General features: G+C 43.3%; 1 protein-coding gene across 18 annotated transcripts in view; it reads right to left on the bottom strand.

The window, feature by feature from the left end:
- The window catches only part of NFASC (neurofascin), a 328,885-nt gene that overhangs the window by 171,230 nt on the left and 139,132 nt on the right, over positions 1-18,523 (bottom strand). For 17 of the 18 annotated variants that reach the window (XM_054981817.1, XM_054981826.1, XM_054981820.1 and 14 more), the window contains 2 exons: positions 15,788-15,975; positions 2,939-2,956 (listed from right to left, as the gene is read on the bottom strand). In XM_054981817.1, the coding sequence (XP_054837792.1) occupies positions 2,939-2,956; positions 15,788-15,881 (112 nt within the window). In that variant the 5' untranslated portion in view covers positions 15,882-15,975. The remainder of the gene's footprint in view (positions 1-2,938; positions 2,957-15,787; positions 15,976-18,523) is intronic. The other variant, XM_054981822.1, reaches the window with a different exon arrangement.

The raw sequence follows: 18,523 nt of genomic DNA, 5'->3' as shown, positions 1-18,523 counted from the left end.
AAGTTGGTTAGTCTTAAAGGTGCTACTGGACTCTTTTCTATTGTGCAATGTCAGATGGTAGAGACCCAGTTGCATGCTGCTGGCCACCAGGCTGGGCCCAGTGGTGCAGTGATGACCAGCTGGCTGGGCCAAAATGCATACTGGGGAACCTGCAAGGACTTAGAAGAGGACGTGCACCTCGCTTTCCCCAGTTTTACTCCATCCCCACGCTATTTCCTCTTTTCCTCTTCCTGGTTGATCCCATATACGCACCTTTCTCTGATTGCTTCTCTCCTTTCCACCCTCCAACCAACCTACCTTTATCTGCTCCCTCATCTTCAGCTACATTTATTGCTTATTTACTTTGTTTATATCCAACCTTTCTCCACAATGAGGAACTCAAAAGTCAGGGCCCAAGCATTATTTTTTGGGCCCTGTACAAACTTGTTAATCCCTCTGCAATGCCTAGCCGTGCCAGTTGACCACTTATAGCAGGTAAATTCTGAGCAACTTATGCCCCGGTCTGCCAGTCACCAACTGATCAGTGGAAAGAGGCAGGCCAGGGAAATGGGCAAGTGCGTGATCATGTCTTCAGTCAATCATCCCACTACCAACACAACCCCAAAGTAGGGTTGCCAGGTCCCCTCACCCTCTGGACAGGAGGCAAGAGACCTGGCACTCACCTCTGTTGCACGTGTGCTCCTGGACTGTGCAGGCCTTGTGCTGCCCCTGGGAGTGCTCCTGCACTCTGCAGTGGGCCAAATTGGGCCCGTTTGGGGCTTGGGAGTGCACTGTGCCACCCGGAAGCATGCCCCAAGTGGCACATTTCCCCGCCAGCCAAGTAAGCGGGGACAGGGGGTAAGAGCGGGAGATCCCGGAGCCAGTTCTTTAACACTTGACCTAAAACATAGCACTGTGTTTTGGGATGAGTGTTAAAGAATAAGGCCTGCTGTGATGCAGTCAATTCTGGGTTGTGTTGGACGTGATGTCATTGGCTAGGGATGTGATCACTCGTTCACACACACCAGTAAGTTTCCACCATCACCCCAACTCCCATGGGTAAACTTTGCAAGTATACTGATACCACAATCCCTCAACTCATACATCCAATCTCATGAACCACTGAGAGCCAGTTGGGTGTAGTGGTTAAGAGTGGTGGGACTCTAATCTGGGGAACTGGGTTTGATTCCCCCTCCTCCACTTGAAGTCAGCTGGGTAACCTTGAGTCAGTCATAGTTCTTCCAGAGCTCTCTCAGCCCCACCCACCTCACAGGGTGTTTGTTGTTGTGGGGATAATGATAACATAATTTGTAAACCGCCCTTATTTGTTAAGTTGCCCTGAAGGGTGGTATATAAATTGAATGTTGTTGTTGTTGTTGTTGTTGTTGTTGTTGTTGTTATTATTATTATTATCCTGCTATATAAAAGGCAACTCACTTGCTATCCTTGTGCGTCTCCTGAGAGTGCTGCCATGGAGGGAAGCCCAGAAGAGGCAGCCCATCCCTCCGAGAGTACGCTGCTGCAGGAAGCCCAAACTGGGATCAGGCATGGAGCAGGTGGCAATGCCTGCCCCCCCACCTTTACCCAGCTGGGATAAGGAGCGGAGCAGGTGGCAATGCCCATCCCCACCTTCACCCAGCTGGGCTCAGGAGCGGAGCAGCGGCTACGTCCCTCTCCCCAACTTCACCCAGCTGGGATCAGGAGCAGAGCACGTGGCAATGCCCACCTGACTTCACCCAGCTGGGATAAGTAGTGAAGTAGGTGAAATACCTGCCCCTCACCACTGAGCTGGGATCAGACATGGAGCAGGTGGCAATGCCTGCCCCCCTTCATCCTCCTAAGATTAGGAGCAGAGCAGGTGGCAGTGCCCGCCTGCCACCTTCACCCAGCTGGGATCAGGAGCACAGCAAGTAACAATGCCCACCCTCCCATCACTCGGGCAGGAACAAGTGGCAATACCCATCCCCTGACTTCACCCAGCTGGGATCAGGAGTGGAGCAGGTGGCAGTGCCTGCCCCCGCCTTCACCCAGCTGGGATCAGGAACGGAGCAGAGCATGCTGTTTTGGTTGTCTAGCAACAGTCCCTTAGGGCATTTGTTTCTTAAAGCTATAGATACTGCTGCTTCTTTTTTTACACTCCAATGTTTGTGTGCATGTGTGCATATGTATTTCAGATTTTTCTGCTCGCTTGGAGCTTTTCTCAGATTTGTGGAAAGATATGTCTTTTCTGTTCATGGTCCCAGTCTCCATATTTAAGTATCAAGAGATGGGGCTACATTGAGAATTAGATATATTGATTTTCTCAGACTGCAAATCACTCTATTACCCTTTTCTCAAAAGGAAAGGAGATGAAACTCATGAGAAACTAAGGCAGTGGCAAGGAGTGAAGGCAATACTGTCCCTTTTTCTAAAAGAAAAAAAATCTTTATGTAAGTAGTCAGGCTTACATGCATCAAAAATGGTTCATCAGATAAATTTCATTGGGACGGCATGTCTAAGATAGCAAACTTACATGTTCCACCAAACTCTTATTAAGATAAGAATGGCTAGATACCTGACAAAGAGCTCTGCACAGCTAGTAAGCCCATATGACAAAACTGACAAAACACATTTACATATCTTACCAATGTAGCAATGCTGTTTGCCTAAACAATATAAATGCATCTAGTTTTCTGCTCTATAGTCTGAATGCTTTACAATATTTTACAACTACATGTTACTGCTGAATTATATGTTTAACTCTGTAGCTCAAGACACAAAAAGCTTTCAGCTCAGAAGGATTTACTTCAGTTTCCAGTACTAGAGACCATACAGATAATGTTCATCCTCCAGCCCTTTCCACTTTAGGTTTTTCAGCTGCCTCACAAACTTACTGATAAGTGCAGATTTCATCTGCTCTTTTTCGAGACACGAATAGACAGCTACTTCAGATAATAATTAGCCAGAAAATAGGACTTACATTCATCTTGAATACTTGCTGTTAGTTCCAAGGTGTAAGCATAGTAAAAAAAAAAAGAAAGAAAGAAAGAAGAAGAAACAGAAAGGATTAATTGAAAACGTTTTAGCTTTGAAATGTATCTAAAAGGGTTAAAGCTATAATTTTAATAATTATTAATATTACTAGCCTAGGAGTGCCACTAAATTTTGTTAGTCTTTAAGGTGCCACTGTTCTCCTTAATTTGAATTAGCCAGACTAACACAATTTATTCGTGCATAAGCTTTTGAGAGTCAGATCTCATGTCCTCAAATGCATCAGAATTAAGACTGCAAACTTTCCACAGGCCTGCTCCAATACTTTTAACGACATACTGGGCTGTAGAAATTGAGTAGGTGAGGTTTTCCCATAATTGCACAGTTGTTTCATACCTCCTCAAATCAAATGCTGTTTAGTGAGGGCATCCAACACGTGAATAATCACAGCATGTATAAATAATCTTTAAAAGTGCCATTCTAGCATTGCCAATTGCTTTCTCATACATGGATTTTCATACATCACATTTTTTAAAATGCCGACTGACCCTTGCAGTAGAAGAAGTTATATATTTTATAGGTATGTAATCTACAAGTCTTACAAACATTTCAGTGTTACATGTTTATCAGGAATGGATTGAATGTATAAATAAACTGATAATGCTGCATATCCAATGAAATCTTATCACATGGAACTCATCACTAGAGACTAGCCCTGTAAACACAAACTTAGCATTATGACCATAGCTCCACTGAAGCTAAGTTACAGGCTCATTATGACAGGCTCACAAAAACAGAACATATGATTGCATAACGGCATCTAGTCCAGTGTTTGGTTTACAGTATGGTTCAGCCACATGTCCAGGCCCTGGGATGCTCAAAGGCAAGGCATAATACAATACCCCCAATTGTGTCTGCCTCCAGCACTCTGCAGTCAAAACCTCCATGTGGTTCATCATGAAGAACATCCATTGACAAAATACCTTCATTGCATTTACCTACCCCTCAACCATCACCATATGCTGTAGCAATGAATTCCTGTGTTAATTATACGTTTGTGAAAGTGTATTTTTGTCCTGAATTTATCCCCTACTAAGTGACCATATTAATGCAAATTCTATTACTGTTGTACATAAGAGAGTAGGGCAAACGGTACCTATTTACTCCCTTCACATTCATTCTTTTCCACAATCTTCTTGGGATTTCATGACTGGTGCCAATGCAAGTTTTAGTACCTCATTGCCTATCCCTGATTAAAGATGGGCATGAACAGCAATACGAACAAAAAAAAAGCCACAAACAGCCCAATCTGCTGTTTGTGAACAAGCTGTTTGTGAGGCCCCATTCTAAACGAACAGGTGGTCATTGCAAGCCTCGTTCATTGCTATTCATCTTGCTTTTTGTCAAAACAGACAGTCTGGCACCTGCAATCAATTCCCTTGGCAACTTAGGCAGGGATTGTCTAAACTCTGTCTGAACTCCTGCTGCTACCCTGGAAACCCCGATCTAAGCCCAATTTAGCTTGATAGGCAGGTCTTCCTTTCAAGTGTGGAGCTCCAAATTTGTTACATGGGAGCAAAGACCGGGGAGAGGGGGGCTCCCAGCTCTGGCTTTGAAGCGAGAGAAGCAGCTGCTGTTGGCATTTTGATAGAGTGCACTGGAGCTTGAATTTTCTTTGTGTGTGGTGGGATAGGGATCTACCCCTTCAAGTTTCAGGGCTGCTGCCAGGCTCTGGGCCCAAGCTATTATTTATTATTGGTACCTTTCCTGGTGCCTGCTCATGTCAGATTTCTGGGAGTGGTGCAGTAGGGATCTTGACCAAACTTGGATGATGGCTGGAGGAGAGCCTGCTGGCCCCCACGAACATCCGACCACAAACATGTTCGTGAACAGGTCATGCTTGTGTTCGTGAGTCCCTGTTCGTGGATGGCAACGAACAACGAATATCATGTTCAGTTTTTTTCTGTTCATGCCCATCTCTATCCCTGATTCTAGATTGTTTAAAAACAGTTTAAGACCAGTACCATTCAATACAGATCCTTGGAGGAATTAAGTGCTCACTTCCAATCATCATGATCATTTCATTTTCCCTCTGTTTCCTATTGTTCAAGCATTGAATCTTAAGAAAACATGTCCACAAACCCATAACTACTAAATTTCCTTTGGCCTGAAGTTTTTGAAAATATGTTATCCACCAGGTTGCCCTTGTCACAACACTTGCTGACACCTTCAACATTCTAAAAAAATTGGTAAGGCAAGACTTTCCTTTACAGAAAGCAGATAATCTCTGGACACCCGTTTTACTATTCTTTTCACAAGCCAACCACTATGTTTTTCTCTAAAATACTAATCATATTGCAATTTAAAATTCCCTTTGTCTGACTATGGCTGATGCTCAAATTTGCTTAGACATGTTAGCAGCTGCATCTCCAAGATCTTCTAGGGGATGTTTGCTGGCTAAATGACACAACATTCAATGCTGGCCTGACTGGTGGAGATTTGCTCTAACAGGCATCCCTGCACCTGTAGGAAACACTAATCTCCATGAAGAAGAGAAGGCTTGTGGTTCAGAGGAATACAGCTTATTTATTCACAGAATTAGCAATCTGCACACTTATCATAAACCCAGAGCAGCTGCAGCTGTTTATGCACCACCTGCTCGACTTAGTAAAACCTGATGCCTTTCAAGTTCAGAAACGAGAGTGATGAATTAATTAGGTAAGTCTCTGCACAAACAATGGGCAGACACCAGAGGGCTAGAGATGGAGCACTTTCTGGGTTAAATAAAAGGAAGATTAAAAATCCAATTCCCTGGCAGCTTGTATGAAGGAGAATGGGACTCCAGAGTTGGATGCCTGAAAAACAATCCCTTTGAAATGGACCCAGCTGGATAAGGCAGATGTTTGCCAGATCCCTTAATGCCTCCTATTGATTTGGGATACACCACTGTTACAAGCAGCAGAGATGAGCAACAGTTCTATGAAGCAGGCAATGCTTCATAATACTATTTATCAAGCCATCATAACAAAATAACATGCATAGAGTCTAGCCTGATACCTGCTTTTTTGCAGGTTCATTCACAAATAGAATCAGAATTGGAAAGGTTCCAGTGAATCATCCCAGGAAATGGTTGGAAATGCCTGTTTCCATTTAATTTTTTATCACAACTGATACCAAGCAAATGCATGCTGAAGCACAGGTATAGGAGGATGGGTAAACATAGGAATGCCTCCTACTGGGGCAGGGGATTTGCCACTCCCAGCTGCTGCCCCATGCCATTGCTCACCTGGTCAGTAAGGGGAGGAGGTATGGGCAGGCTGGCTGGAGTACATGGGGGAATGGCACAAATGTGTTCTGGTTTAAACTGGAAGTGATGGGATCTCAGTGGGGCTGATTCTTTAGGAATCAGCCAAATCAGCAAAAACACGATGTTTTGGACAGTCTTAGGTGGGTAGCCATGTTGATCTCCAGAAAAACAGCAGGACTTGAGTCCTGTGGCACCTTAAAAACCAATAAAATTTTCAGGATATGAACTTTCAAGAGTCAGAGCTCCCTGAGTTTTGGGCAGATTCCTAAAGAATCAGCCCCACTGAAACCCCATTGTTTCTGGTTTAAACTGCAAGTGACATCACCAGCTGTGCATTTCATGTGCATGCAAAATAAGAAAAGCACTGCCCCCATGCCAACTGTTTTCAAGTTAGGGGGATCTGGCAACCCTGGGTACATGACACAAGTGCCTCAAAAACTGGTCTTTATGAATGATAAACATTTGCTGCAAACATGCTACAAATTTTAAGCATAGCACAAGGAAATGTGACAAACTGAAAGTAATTGCTGAAAACTTGACTGCAATTTCCTCACTTATAAAAAAGAACTAATCATACCTACCTCCTGCCTCTCCAGAGTATAGTGGGAATTAAATGGTAATAGTGAAGTACTAATTAAGCCCTCAATGAAAGGAACTTTAAGAAACGCAAAATGTTATTTTAAAAGGCACTGCAACCTTTCATGCTCCTCCACTAATAGCACAAACACTGAATGTGTCTTTTTGTGACTTTTTAAAGGTCTGATAACACATTTGTTTAGACAAAATGACTCATTCTTTATTCCAAAGGAAGAAAAAACCACAAACGGGAAGCTCCTTTTTTAGAAATCACTTGTGTTGGACTTCACTGCCCCTGTTTTCGTTTTAGAAGGCTCATATATCAGAACGTTTGCCGAATTCTTAATAGAGTTGAACCAGACTCTAAGCAAGCAATCAAAACCTCATTGCAAAAGTAAAATTATCTATGTCCCTATAAATAAAGCTCCTGTATTAGTATTAGTTAAGCAAAGGCAGATGGACCGTTCAATAAAATCTACAGAAAACTAAAACAGTGAAAGGTTGGCAGTGCAATACTAAGCAAAGCTACAGCATCCTAAACTCACTGACTTCAATGCACTGAGATGGGTGCAACTGCTTAGGAGTGCACTGTCTCTCCACTGAACTCTAGTTACCAGAAATCACAGTGTTGACTGACCCAGAACCAATATCTGTATGAAGCCCCAAGAGTGCACAAGAGTGTATATTTGCTTTAGAACTCTGCCTTTATCGCTAATGCTTAGTCTGTTTTCTGGATAGGAAGTATCTGTCAATTCATTTCTATCAAACATGGACAGTGTGGACAGCCATTAGATTAATTATGCTGAAGATTCTTCTGTTACATTTCCTAGGAAGAAGAGATATATGACAAATTGCCTCCAAGAACTATAAACAAACAAACAACAAATCCATTTGGTGCCAGGCTGGCTAAAATGCTAAGATAAGCAGGGTTTTTTTTTTTAAAAAAAGGTTCTTATATGAATATTGCTAAATTATGAATCCTTAAGAACCAGAAGACAAATGAACATGCTTTTAAAAGACTGTTTTTAAAAGGTATTATTTTTATTAGAGTTGTAATTTGCATCAGTTCAGGCTGCATATTCTAGGATGATTGTTTTCCTCTTTTGACTATCACAGTGTCTTGAACCAACCTTAACAATTGCAATATCAGGCCAGCCTAGGTCAGGCTTGGGCTCTTTTGTGATCCTTAATGCCCAGTGCTGCATACAAGGGCTGTTTCCACATTGTATCACAGTATGTAAAAGGCAGCTAAAATAGTTTCTGTATAGCAGCCTATCTACTCTGCTAGTGTAACCACCTCAGTAGGGTTTGTCAACTCTGGGTTAGGAGATTTGGGGTGGAGCCTGGGGAGGGCAAGGTTTGAGTGGGGCAGGGACCAGAGTTGGGTATAATGCCATAGAGCCCAGCCTCCAAAACAACCATAACAGCCCTAATTGAATCACAGAATCTTTTAAGAGTTCTCTCAAAATAAATGAGAAAAAAAAAGTTCTGCTGCAAACTGGAATTGCTAAGCAAGATAGTAAATGCCGGAATCGGAAGTTGAAATGTGAAACTGGGTAGATGGGGGGTGGGATATATTATGAACTGAATTGAATTGGAATACTGAAATTGATTTAGGCCCTGGTTTTTCATTGGATGTCATTAGATTAGGTGGAAATTGCTTGGATGACCCATAGAAATCTATTGGATTAAAACTGGTGCTACTCTCTGTGCTATTAGAACTGGTACTGCTTCCTGCTGCTAAAGGATACTGTGTATTGTGATGTGATGATGATGGATGTGGGGAGGGCAACCAAGCCAGGGCCAGGGATCCCAGTCCTCCGGGGATGAGGGAGGTATGGCGGTGGGACTCGGTTAAAAGGGAGAAGGCCACAGAGATATGGAAAGGCTTGGTGCCGTTCTAGCCTATGTCCCATCCTGAGACATGCTGGTGTTGGAGCTAGGAAAAACTCCCCTTCAACACTGATGTTGTGCAATGCCAGATCCATAAATAATAAGACTAGAACACTGTGTGATATTTTTGCAGCAGCTAATATGGACCTGGTATGTGTGACTGAGACTTGGGTGAGGGAGGGTGAAATAGTCGCCTTGGGTGAGCTGACCTCCCCGGGATACTCGGTCCTTCATCAGTCACAAACAGGGTGTTGGGGGGGAGGGGTGGCAATCCTCATCCGGGAGGGTTTCTCCTTCAGGCTACTTCCTGTCCCGGAGCTCTGGCATTGATTGTGTGGGACTGGTGAGGAGTGCCGAGGAATATTTGGCTGTCTGTTTGGTGTACCAACTGCCTAGCACACCAGCAGACGCCCTGCCGCACCTGTTGGAGGTATTCACAGAGTGGGCCATGGTGTACCCTAGACTGATAGTGCTGGGGGACTTCAATGTCCATGCTGATGATGTACAGGCTGCAGACCTGATGTCAGCGATGGCAACACTGGGACTTTCCCAGTTTGTATTGGCATCTACACATGAAGCGGGCCACACGCTAGATTTGAGTTTCGGGATGGGACTGGATGTGGTTCTGGACAAAATAGAGTTAGTGCCGTGGTCAGACCACGCAGTACTGGAGGCTCAGTTGGGTGTGCCACCCCCCCCTGCAAGGGCGGTGAGCAAATTTATGCTCACCCGCTGAGACTCATGGATCCAATTGGTTTCCAGAATGCCCTGCAGGAACCGATGCTCCACGGTGGTTCATTAGATGAGCTGGTGGAGGACTGGTAGGTCTGACTCTCAGAGGCCATCGATGAAATTGCCCCGTCACCCTCTTAGTTGCCGAAATTGCCGAGCTCCTTGGTATATGGAGGAACTATGACGACAGAAACGAGAACTAAGATGACTTGATAACGTGTGGCGGCGATCTCATGACGAGGAAGCAAGAACATCTTATAGGTTGCTTATGAGATCCTATGAGATGGATGCAGCTTCCATTGCATCAGCTAGCTCACGCCTGGCTAAATTGTTTAATGTGGTGCGCTCACTGGTCTCCCACTCAGGTGGAGACTGTCAACATTTGAATTTGGAGATAAGCTGTAACGCCTTTGCTAGCTTTTTCGCTGATAAGATCTTATCTCTCCGCCGCAACTTACCGGCCACAGTTGACACAGTATATGAATTAGAGGCCCCTTGGCCATCTCCGGGGCAGATATTTGATCGTTTCACCCCCCTTTTCGGGGAGGAGGTGGACAGGATTCTGCAGGTGGTGTGGCCTACTACATGCCCCCTGGACCTGTGTCCATCACGGTTGATAAAAGCCAGTCGATGGACTACGGGATTCCTTGGAGGTGATTGTAAACTTGTCCTTAAGCTCTGGAGTTTTTCCTAGGGCGTTAAAGAAGGCTGTGGTACAGCCTCTTTTGAAGAAACCATCATTAGATCCTGCCGACCCACTCAGCTACTGCCTGGTCTTGAACCTCCCGTTTCTGGGTAAGGTGGTTGAGCGGGTGGTGGAGAAACAACTGCAGAGTTTCCTGAAGGAGACCTCGGCCCTAGATCCCTTCCAGTCTGGTTTCTGCCCAGGACATGGGGTGGAGACACTGCTGGTCGCCCTCACAGATGATCTCCGCAGGCATCTGGATTGGGGCAGATCAGCTCTGCTGATTCTATTGGATCTTTCAGCAGCGTTTGATATGGTCGGCTATGATCTTTTGACCCACTGCCTTGCTGATGTGGGGAATCAGGGGACAGAGCTGCAGTGGCTAGTCTCCTTTCTCTGTGATTGGGGACAGAGGGTGGTGCTAGGGGAGAGACTCATCCTGTAGGACACTAGTATGTGGTATGCCACAGGGAGCAATACTCTCCCCATTATTATTTAATATCTCTATGCGACCCCTCGCCCAGTTGATGTGGAGTTTCGGGCTTGGGTGTCACCAATATGCAGATGACACACAGCTTTATCTGTTGTTGGACGGCCAGCCAGGATCGGCCCTGGATGTCCTGGAGCGTGCTTTTGAAGCCGTGGCTGGATGGTTGAGACAAAGTTGGCTGAAACTGAACCCTACGTAGATGGAGATCGTGTACTTGAGTCGTGGAAGTGTGGATTTATGACCCCAGCTTCCTATACTCGATGGGGCAGTGCTTACACTGGCTCTGAGAGTTAGGAGCCTGGGGGTGATTCTTGACTCCTCTCTGACAATGGAGGATCAGATTACTGCAGTTGCCAGGTCTTCCTTTTATTCCCTTCAACAAGGCAGGCAACTTGCTCCCTATCTATCATCCCGTGACTTGACTACAGTGGTTCAAGCAATGGTCACCTCTAGGCTGGACTACTGCAACACATTCTACGCTAGACTTTCCCTGAACCTGATCCAGCGGTTACAGCTGGTACAGAATGCGGCGGCACAGGTCATCAAAGGAACACCGATATGGGGGCATATAACACCGGTATTGCGCCGGCTGCACTGGTTACCAGTGGAGTACCAAATCAGGTTCAAGGTTTTGGTACTAACCTATAAAGCCCTATGTGGACTGGGACCGATGTATCTGCGGGACAGCCTCTCCCCATATGAGCCCCAGAGGACTCTTCACTGGAGTGATAAACATCTATTAAAGATCCCTGGCCCTAGGGAGGCCTGCCTGGCATCGATCAGGGCCAGGGCTTTTTCAGTCCTGGCCCCAGCCTGGTGGAACGCTCTGTCTTATGAGACTAGGGCCCGGCAAGATTTGTTAGCATTTTGCCAGGCCTGTAAGACACAGCTGTTCTACCAGGCATATGGTTGATGCTAGGCGGTGCCCCCCTAGTCGGGGGGAATAAAGTATATGCCCTCCCGTCCAATGACATCTTCCATCTCCCACATATTTTTCTGGTAAAAATGCTTTGGAGATGGTGAAAAGGTGATCATCCAGATTATGTACTGCTATGCTTCTTGTTTCTATATTTATATAGATGTGGTATTTTAAACTGTGGTATGTAGTATTTTATGCTTTTAATGGTATTAATGTTTTGAACTGTGTAATGTGTTTTAAGCCTTGTTATGATTCGCCCTGAGCCTGCTGGCGAGGGGGAGGGCGGAGTATAAATTGAATACATTAAATTAAATTTTTTTCTTCTGTCATCTGGAGATCAGCTGTAATTCCAGAAGATCTCCACTCCCCACTTGAAGGCTGGTGACTCTTCAGGCATTTTTTAGCAGAAAAGTGGGATATATCTAATTTAGATACATAAAATGTGTTATTAAAAAAACAAGAACAGTACGGCTCAACACATGGGCTGTATAGAGAGTCTCCCTGTAACCACCATTAGATGCCTTAATTGTTCAGCAGTGGCAGGAAGACACTTATGATATGTACGAGGGAAAGCTGTTTCAGCTTGTTATCTCATGCCTGATGCCATGTGTATGTCAGCTCTACAATACTATCCCTGATGGAAAAGCGTAATCCTCTGTTAGGTCACAGTTCATTCCAAAGCCTTGTATACATGAAAGAATAACTCAAAATCAGTGACTGTGTTTTGGATTTACAAATCTAAGATGTGCAATCCTGGCCTACAATACATTGTTATGGCTATTATTAGTTAACCATTCCGCATCCCCTTGAGAATATAAACACTTTTTGAATTATTAACCTTAAAAAAGTATGATCGATAACAATTATAAATTGTTCTACACCAGGATTTTCTAATAGTCAACTAGCATTATTTTCCCCTGGAGTCAAAGCCTACATGTTTCTTGATGATAATATCTGCCTGAGAAGGGGGTTAATGAGTCTCTCTTGTCCACTACGGAGCACCTCCATGGCAATCATTGATAGCATGTAATTATTAGTAGAGTAGCCAGCCCTGATGAGACAGCCTACAGAATAAAGAGCTTCACATTTAAGTAAAGCCAGTTAGGATGAAGCCAAATCTTAGTGGCTATTAAAAACAGTTTATAATTATATAGAACTTCATAGTGTAAGGTAAACTAGTCTATGCAGGGAAAGGAACTTCACTGGCACTGCAGAGTTTGATACAAGTGTCATAAGAAGTGTCATTGCAATCCAATATATTCTCTTACTGCTGAGTAAATGTACATATTGCACATCTACACCTATATACAGTTATTACATAAACATTTTATTAAAACGGACACTCGGCCAGCTTATTTTGATTACCTAACGGTCACAGAATATAGGACGTCGTTTACTAGGGCTCGGATGAATATATTTCATTAGGCAGTTCTGAAAGGCTGTTATAACAAGACCCCACTTGCTGATTGTGTGTGCTCCTGTGATCATAAATCCATTGAAGATATGTCCCATGTTATGTTTCGATGCCCGAGATTTGTAACTATTTGGGAGAAATATCTTAGAAATATTCTGCAACGGGTTCCAGGGAGGTCAGAGCAAGATAAATTGGTGGTGCTGCTGGCAGATAAGGATAAATGGATTACAATGCAAGTGGCAAAGTTTGTAACATCGGTAAACAAAATACAGTTAAGACTATGGAAGTAAGTTTTAATTTACTTGAGGGTATTAATAAGTTCCCTTTAGTAGTATTATATTATACTACATGCTGTTATGGATTTTATGGATTTAAAGATCTTGATGGAGTTTTGTCAATTTCGGTTTAAATGTTATGATGTAGTAATTTGTATTAATAATATTGTACTTTTTTGTTATTTGCTATGGCTGTGCTGAAGCAACAAAGTATTGAATGATTGGTTGGTTGATTGATTGATTATTAAAACGGACAAGAATGGGACATGAAGCACACCTAATTTTACCTTACGACAGCCAGCATACACTTCCACTTAACTGTGAAGAAAATCTTTACTACTCATACTACTTCACTACATGGGTACGAACGGACCCCCCCCCCCCCCCCGAACAACCTGTTCGTCATTCGGTGCCATCCACAAACAACGATCATGGACAAACATGGACTGTTCCCAGACATGTTTGTTGTTCGTGGGGGCCAGAACCACCCCCACCCCCAACCACCCCCACTTAGCCCCCCTCCCCTCAAACCCACTTACCTGGCCCTTTAAAGATCCCTTTAAACTATCAGCTGGCAGGCGGCAGGGGGGATTCCCCCCGCCGCCTGCCAGCTGATAGTTTAAAGGGCCCTTTCCTGCCATGTGCAAGGAACAGGGCCCTTTAAACATCCCACAAACTGACCTTCCCAATGTCCAATACCCACCAAATTTGCAGGGTACATAGTCCTCACTGTCCTTTGAAGACCCCCCAAGTTTCAGAGAGATTGCACCCCAGGAAAGGCATGATCTACGGGTCTCCCCGTTGGCTGTCATTTTCTCTTCACAGTGGCATAACCGGGACTCTCTGCTGGAAGTACTTTGAAAGGTTAAAGCCAGAAGGAAAGCCAGAAGGAGTTCAGACAGAGTTCAGTCCCTCCCTCCCTCCAGTTGCCAAGGGGATTGATTGCAGCAGGCACCAGACGGTCTGGTTTGCCGAACTACTGCCAAAGGCAACAAACAAGGCTTTTAACGACCACCTGTTCATTTAGGATGGGGCCTCACGAACAGCTTGCTTGCGAACAGCAGATTGGGCTGTTCGTGGGTTTTTTCTGTTTGTAATGCTGTTCCTGCCTATGTCTACTCATATATCCAGAGTGTTCACTGTACATCACCAGATTTGTCTATGGAACTACACCCACCAGATTTTTTAAAAAATTACACACACAAAAATGGATAAATATAGTTATTTGTGAACTGGAAATGTTGCCACAGTGTAAATTCCAGAGGGGCAACTATGCACTGCAACCAAAAAGAGTCTTGTAACATCTTACAGACTTTTTTAAAAAACCCAACATTGCAGAATAAGCTTTCATGAGACAGAGTTCAAAAAATGAGTTCAGGCTCACAAAAACTTGCATCACAATTTTTTAAATAAAGTCTTTACAATGTTGTAAGGCTTTGTTGTATGGCCACAGTATACATTTAACTGCTTGGTAAACTGGCTCTCTGTATTTAGTATCAAGGAAGAGAATCTATGCTTCCCAAGTCTACATTATGGAAGTCTATGGAACTACACCCACCAGATTTTTTAAAAAATTACACACAAAAAATGGATAAATATAGTTATTTGTGAAATGGAAATGTTGCCACAGTACAAATTCCAGAGGGGCAACTATGCACTGCAACCAAAAAGAGTCTTGTAACACCTTACAGACTTTTTTAAAAACCCAGCATTGCAGAATAAGCTTTCATGAGACGGAGTTCAAAAAATGAGGTCAGGCTCACAAAAATTTGCATCACATTTTTTTTTAATAAAGTGTTTACGATGTTGTAAGGCTTTGTTGTATGGCCACAGTATACATTTAACCACTTGGTAAACTGGCTCTCTGTATTTAGTATCAAGGAAGAGGATCTATGCTTCCCAAGTCTATATTACTTGTATAAATAACTCAACACAGATGTTGTGCATTAATCTGTAAACAGCTTCAGTTTTGCACTGGAAGTGTGCTTTAATGTTGTCTTCTTTAACCATTTGCTAGTCACTCCACTGGTAAGCTTCTTAAAAGCCACAGGAGGTCAGCCATTTTATGCTTGCTAATAAAATAAATTGGGTGAGGGCTTATTTTCATGACCCTGAGTTGCCTGGAAAATCAACAGCAAATACTTGAGAAAATATTACAGTCCTGATCACATATGGAAAATTGCTCTATCCCATAACAAATTTAATCATATGAAAACATCCATAATGCAGTTTCAATCTACAGTGAACTTTAGGTCATGTGAATTCTCCATATTTTTAAACATGTTATCTCTTTACTCATGAAAAACAGAATTCAAAGACACACTCTGGACAAAATTGCAGTTTCTGATTGACTCTAGGTTTTACCTTACTGGATGTTTTTATGGGCAATGGCTATGGTGCTTGGGTGACTTTCTCAAGGATACACATACACACACAAAACCACAGGGCTGCTAACCAGTCTTCACAAACAAGTTCTCTGACCAGTAAAGAATGTCATTCTCTAGATATACGAATTGAGAAAGTGTGAAAATAAGTCAGTGGACTTACGATCCCGAGGGACTTCAATGGCTCTGATGAAGTGATGAAGGTATAAAGCGAGCACCACTCCCACATATGTTAGGAAATACCTTTGCATTACCATTTTGAATATTTGGCTAAGATCCAGCGTTCCCAGATTCCTTCAACAAGGCAAAGTGGTGTCTTACAACTGTAGTGCAGTAGGATATTTTGATTTACTGCAAAAAACAAACAGAGGAATAAGTTATTGACCTATATTTAGATTCATATGTGTCTTATTCTTTTTTATTTGGAGAAGAATGTTGTCATAGGAACCGAAGATGCACAATCAGACCAATTCTTTTTATTCTGATAATACAAGCCTGGTATACCTATGCAGCAGAAAAAGGCAGAAGACCGCAGAGGTGATAAAATTGATTGTACTAGGGATCTCATTCCCCCAGTGGGGGCAGGGGATCCTCTGCTCCAAGCCTCTGCCCCCTGCCACACTTCTCACTTGGCCAGTGGGGAGGAAAGGCCCAGGGAACAGGCCTTGGAGGTAAAAAACCTCCCAGGCCAGTGTGCAGCAGGTGCTCTTCTGCCAGGCATGACGATGTCACTTCCTCAAGTGATGTCACTGTGCCCAGCAGCGAGCATGCTCCCACACTTCACAGGGGCCGAAACTGGCCCCTCAAAATATCATAACATATCATAACATCCACAGAATTCACTAAGTTTCAGCAATGTACTGTGTCATGCACTTCAGTGTCAGTATCATGAATCTATGAATAAAAAACCACAGATAGAGGTTGTGTTGTATAATGGTTACAATGTCAGACTACTGGGTTCAAATCTCCATTCTGCCAAGAAACTCAGTGGGTTAGCTTGGACCAGCCACTCTCTCTCAGCCTCATCTACCCCTCAGGAGGTAGTAAAAATAAAATGGGAGGAGGAGATAATGTATACCACCCTGAGCTCTTTGTAGAAAGGACAGAACACAAACCTAATAAATATCACATATTGTGTTATCAAACTAGACTTTGGCTCCATATGAACCATGAAAGAGCATTCTACTTTTTAACAATAACGATGATGATATATTTTGAATTATTATTATTATTATTAACAACAACAATAACAGTCTGCCTTTCTCACTGATATGTAAGGTAGATTACACAATGCGAGTGAAAATACAATATAATCAACAGCTAGGAAATTCATTGAGCAAAGTACAATAATAAACAGCAGTAGGACATTCAGTGAGAGATACAATAGGGTATGGTAGTAGAAATTTGAAAAACAAGCATAGAGCCGAGCACAGAAAGAAATCTTTCTGAAATAAAGCATAACTAAATTACATGGCATGTTTAGCAATGTGGAAACTCCCTCGAAGGCACACGTACACATCAGCAGACAGTACCCAACAAGAGTAGAATATAGTCCCTGTTTCTACCAAGGCTACTGAGCTACTTCTTACGATATAGCGCTATAATCTGAGTAGAAAGCCCTTCTGAATAATTAGGTTTGCATCGTTTGTGGAAAGCCAGGGGAGTGGGGGCTTTCCTGACGAGGCAGGCCATTCCATAAGGTGGAGGCCACCACAGAGAAAGCACTGTGCAGGCAGCTGTTGATTTTGCCCAACTGCAGAGAGATATCTGTAGAAGTATTCTGTCCAGATGAGCAAAGCTGCCATGGCAGAGCTTAGGGGAGAGGCAGTCGCACAGATTTGAGGGGCCAAGGCCATGACGGGCTTTGAATGTGATGTCTTTGAACTGAGCTCAGTAGCTGATAGGAAGCCCATGCAGTGACTTCAGACTGGGAGTGATATGCATGCTCCATCTAGCTTCTGGGAGTAAATAAGCCGCAGCAGTCTGCACCAGCTTGAGTCTTATCATCCAATGCAAGAGCAAGCTATCTCTAGCACACAAGAGGCATTTACTATCTGACATGGTTAAAGGAGGAGGAAAATACTTGGAACATCTCTACTTGCTGAGTGAGATATAGGGTGAGTATCTGTTCCCTCTTTTGTTACTGGTATTTAAGTCTGGGTGTGGCCAGAGGCAAGAACTCCTATGAGTTTTTGCCCTGGCTCACAATCTGGGCCCCTAAGTGAGGTGCACCAATGGATCCAAGACCAGCCCAGAAAGATAAAGTAGAAACGCTACATAAATAAAAATTAAAAATGCTTACAAAACAAAACACCTATGGCAATTTCACATTTCAACAACTCCCCTTCTCCTTTAACAATTTCTAACATGGATTAAAGGCAATACAAATGAGTATAAATCACCCAAACACTGAAAAACCTGTTTAACAGAACTGATACTAATGGGATTTTGCCATTAATAGAGCTATAAATATCTGACATCTGGATAGACATGCAGACAGATCTCTTTGCTATATATCCAAAATAAAGCAAAGCTGTAAGAGCAAAGTATAACCAGACTCATCTCTGTGTTCCTGTCAGAGCTAACTGGTGTTGCACATGAGTATTGGTGCAAGGGAAGGGGAGCATCTGGCAAGGCAAGGAATTGCCAGTTCCACGCAATGTAAGTAACAACAGTTTGGACTCCAACTGAAGTATAATGAACACAAATGGCAATATTCAAATTAGAAGGGTATGGAGGGGAAAAGCGTATCACCCAAGAAATATTTCATCTAAAGAATAGTTCTTCTAGGATGTTTTGTAAGCATCGACCACTTTGTTATTCAGAATATATTGGAGGAAGTCTCAGATAACAATCTATACTTGCTGCCTCGGGCACAATTATAGTCTAAGAGTACCAG

This window comes from Eublepharis macularius, chromosome 5 (assembly GCF_028583425.1).
Source record: "Eublepharis macularius isolate TG4126 chromosome 5, MPM_Emac_v1.0, whole genome shotgun sequence".
NCBI lineage: Eukaryota > Metazoa > Chordata > Lepidosauria > Squamata > Eublepharidae > Eublepharis > Eublepharis macularius.
This window is presented reverse-complemented; position numbering and strand designations above follow the sequence as displayed.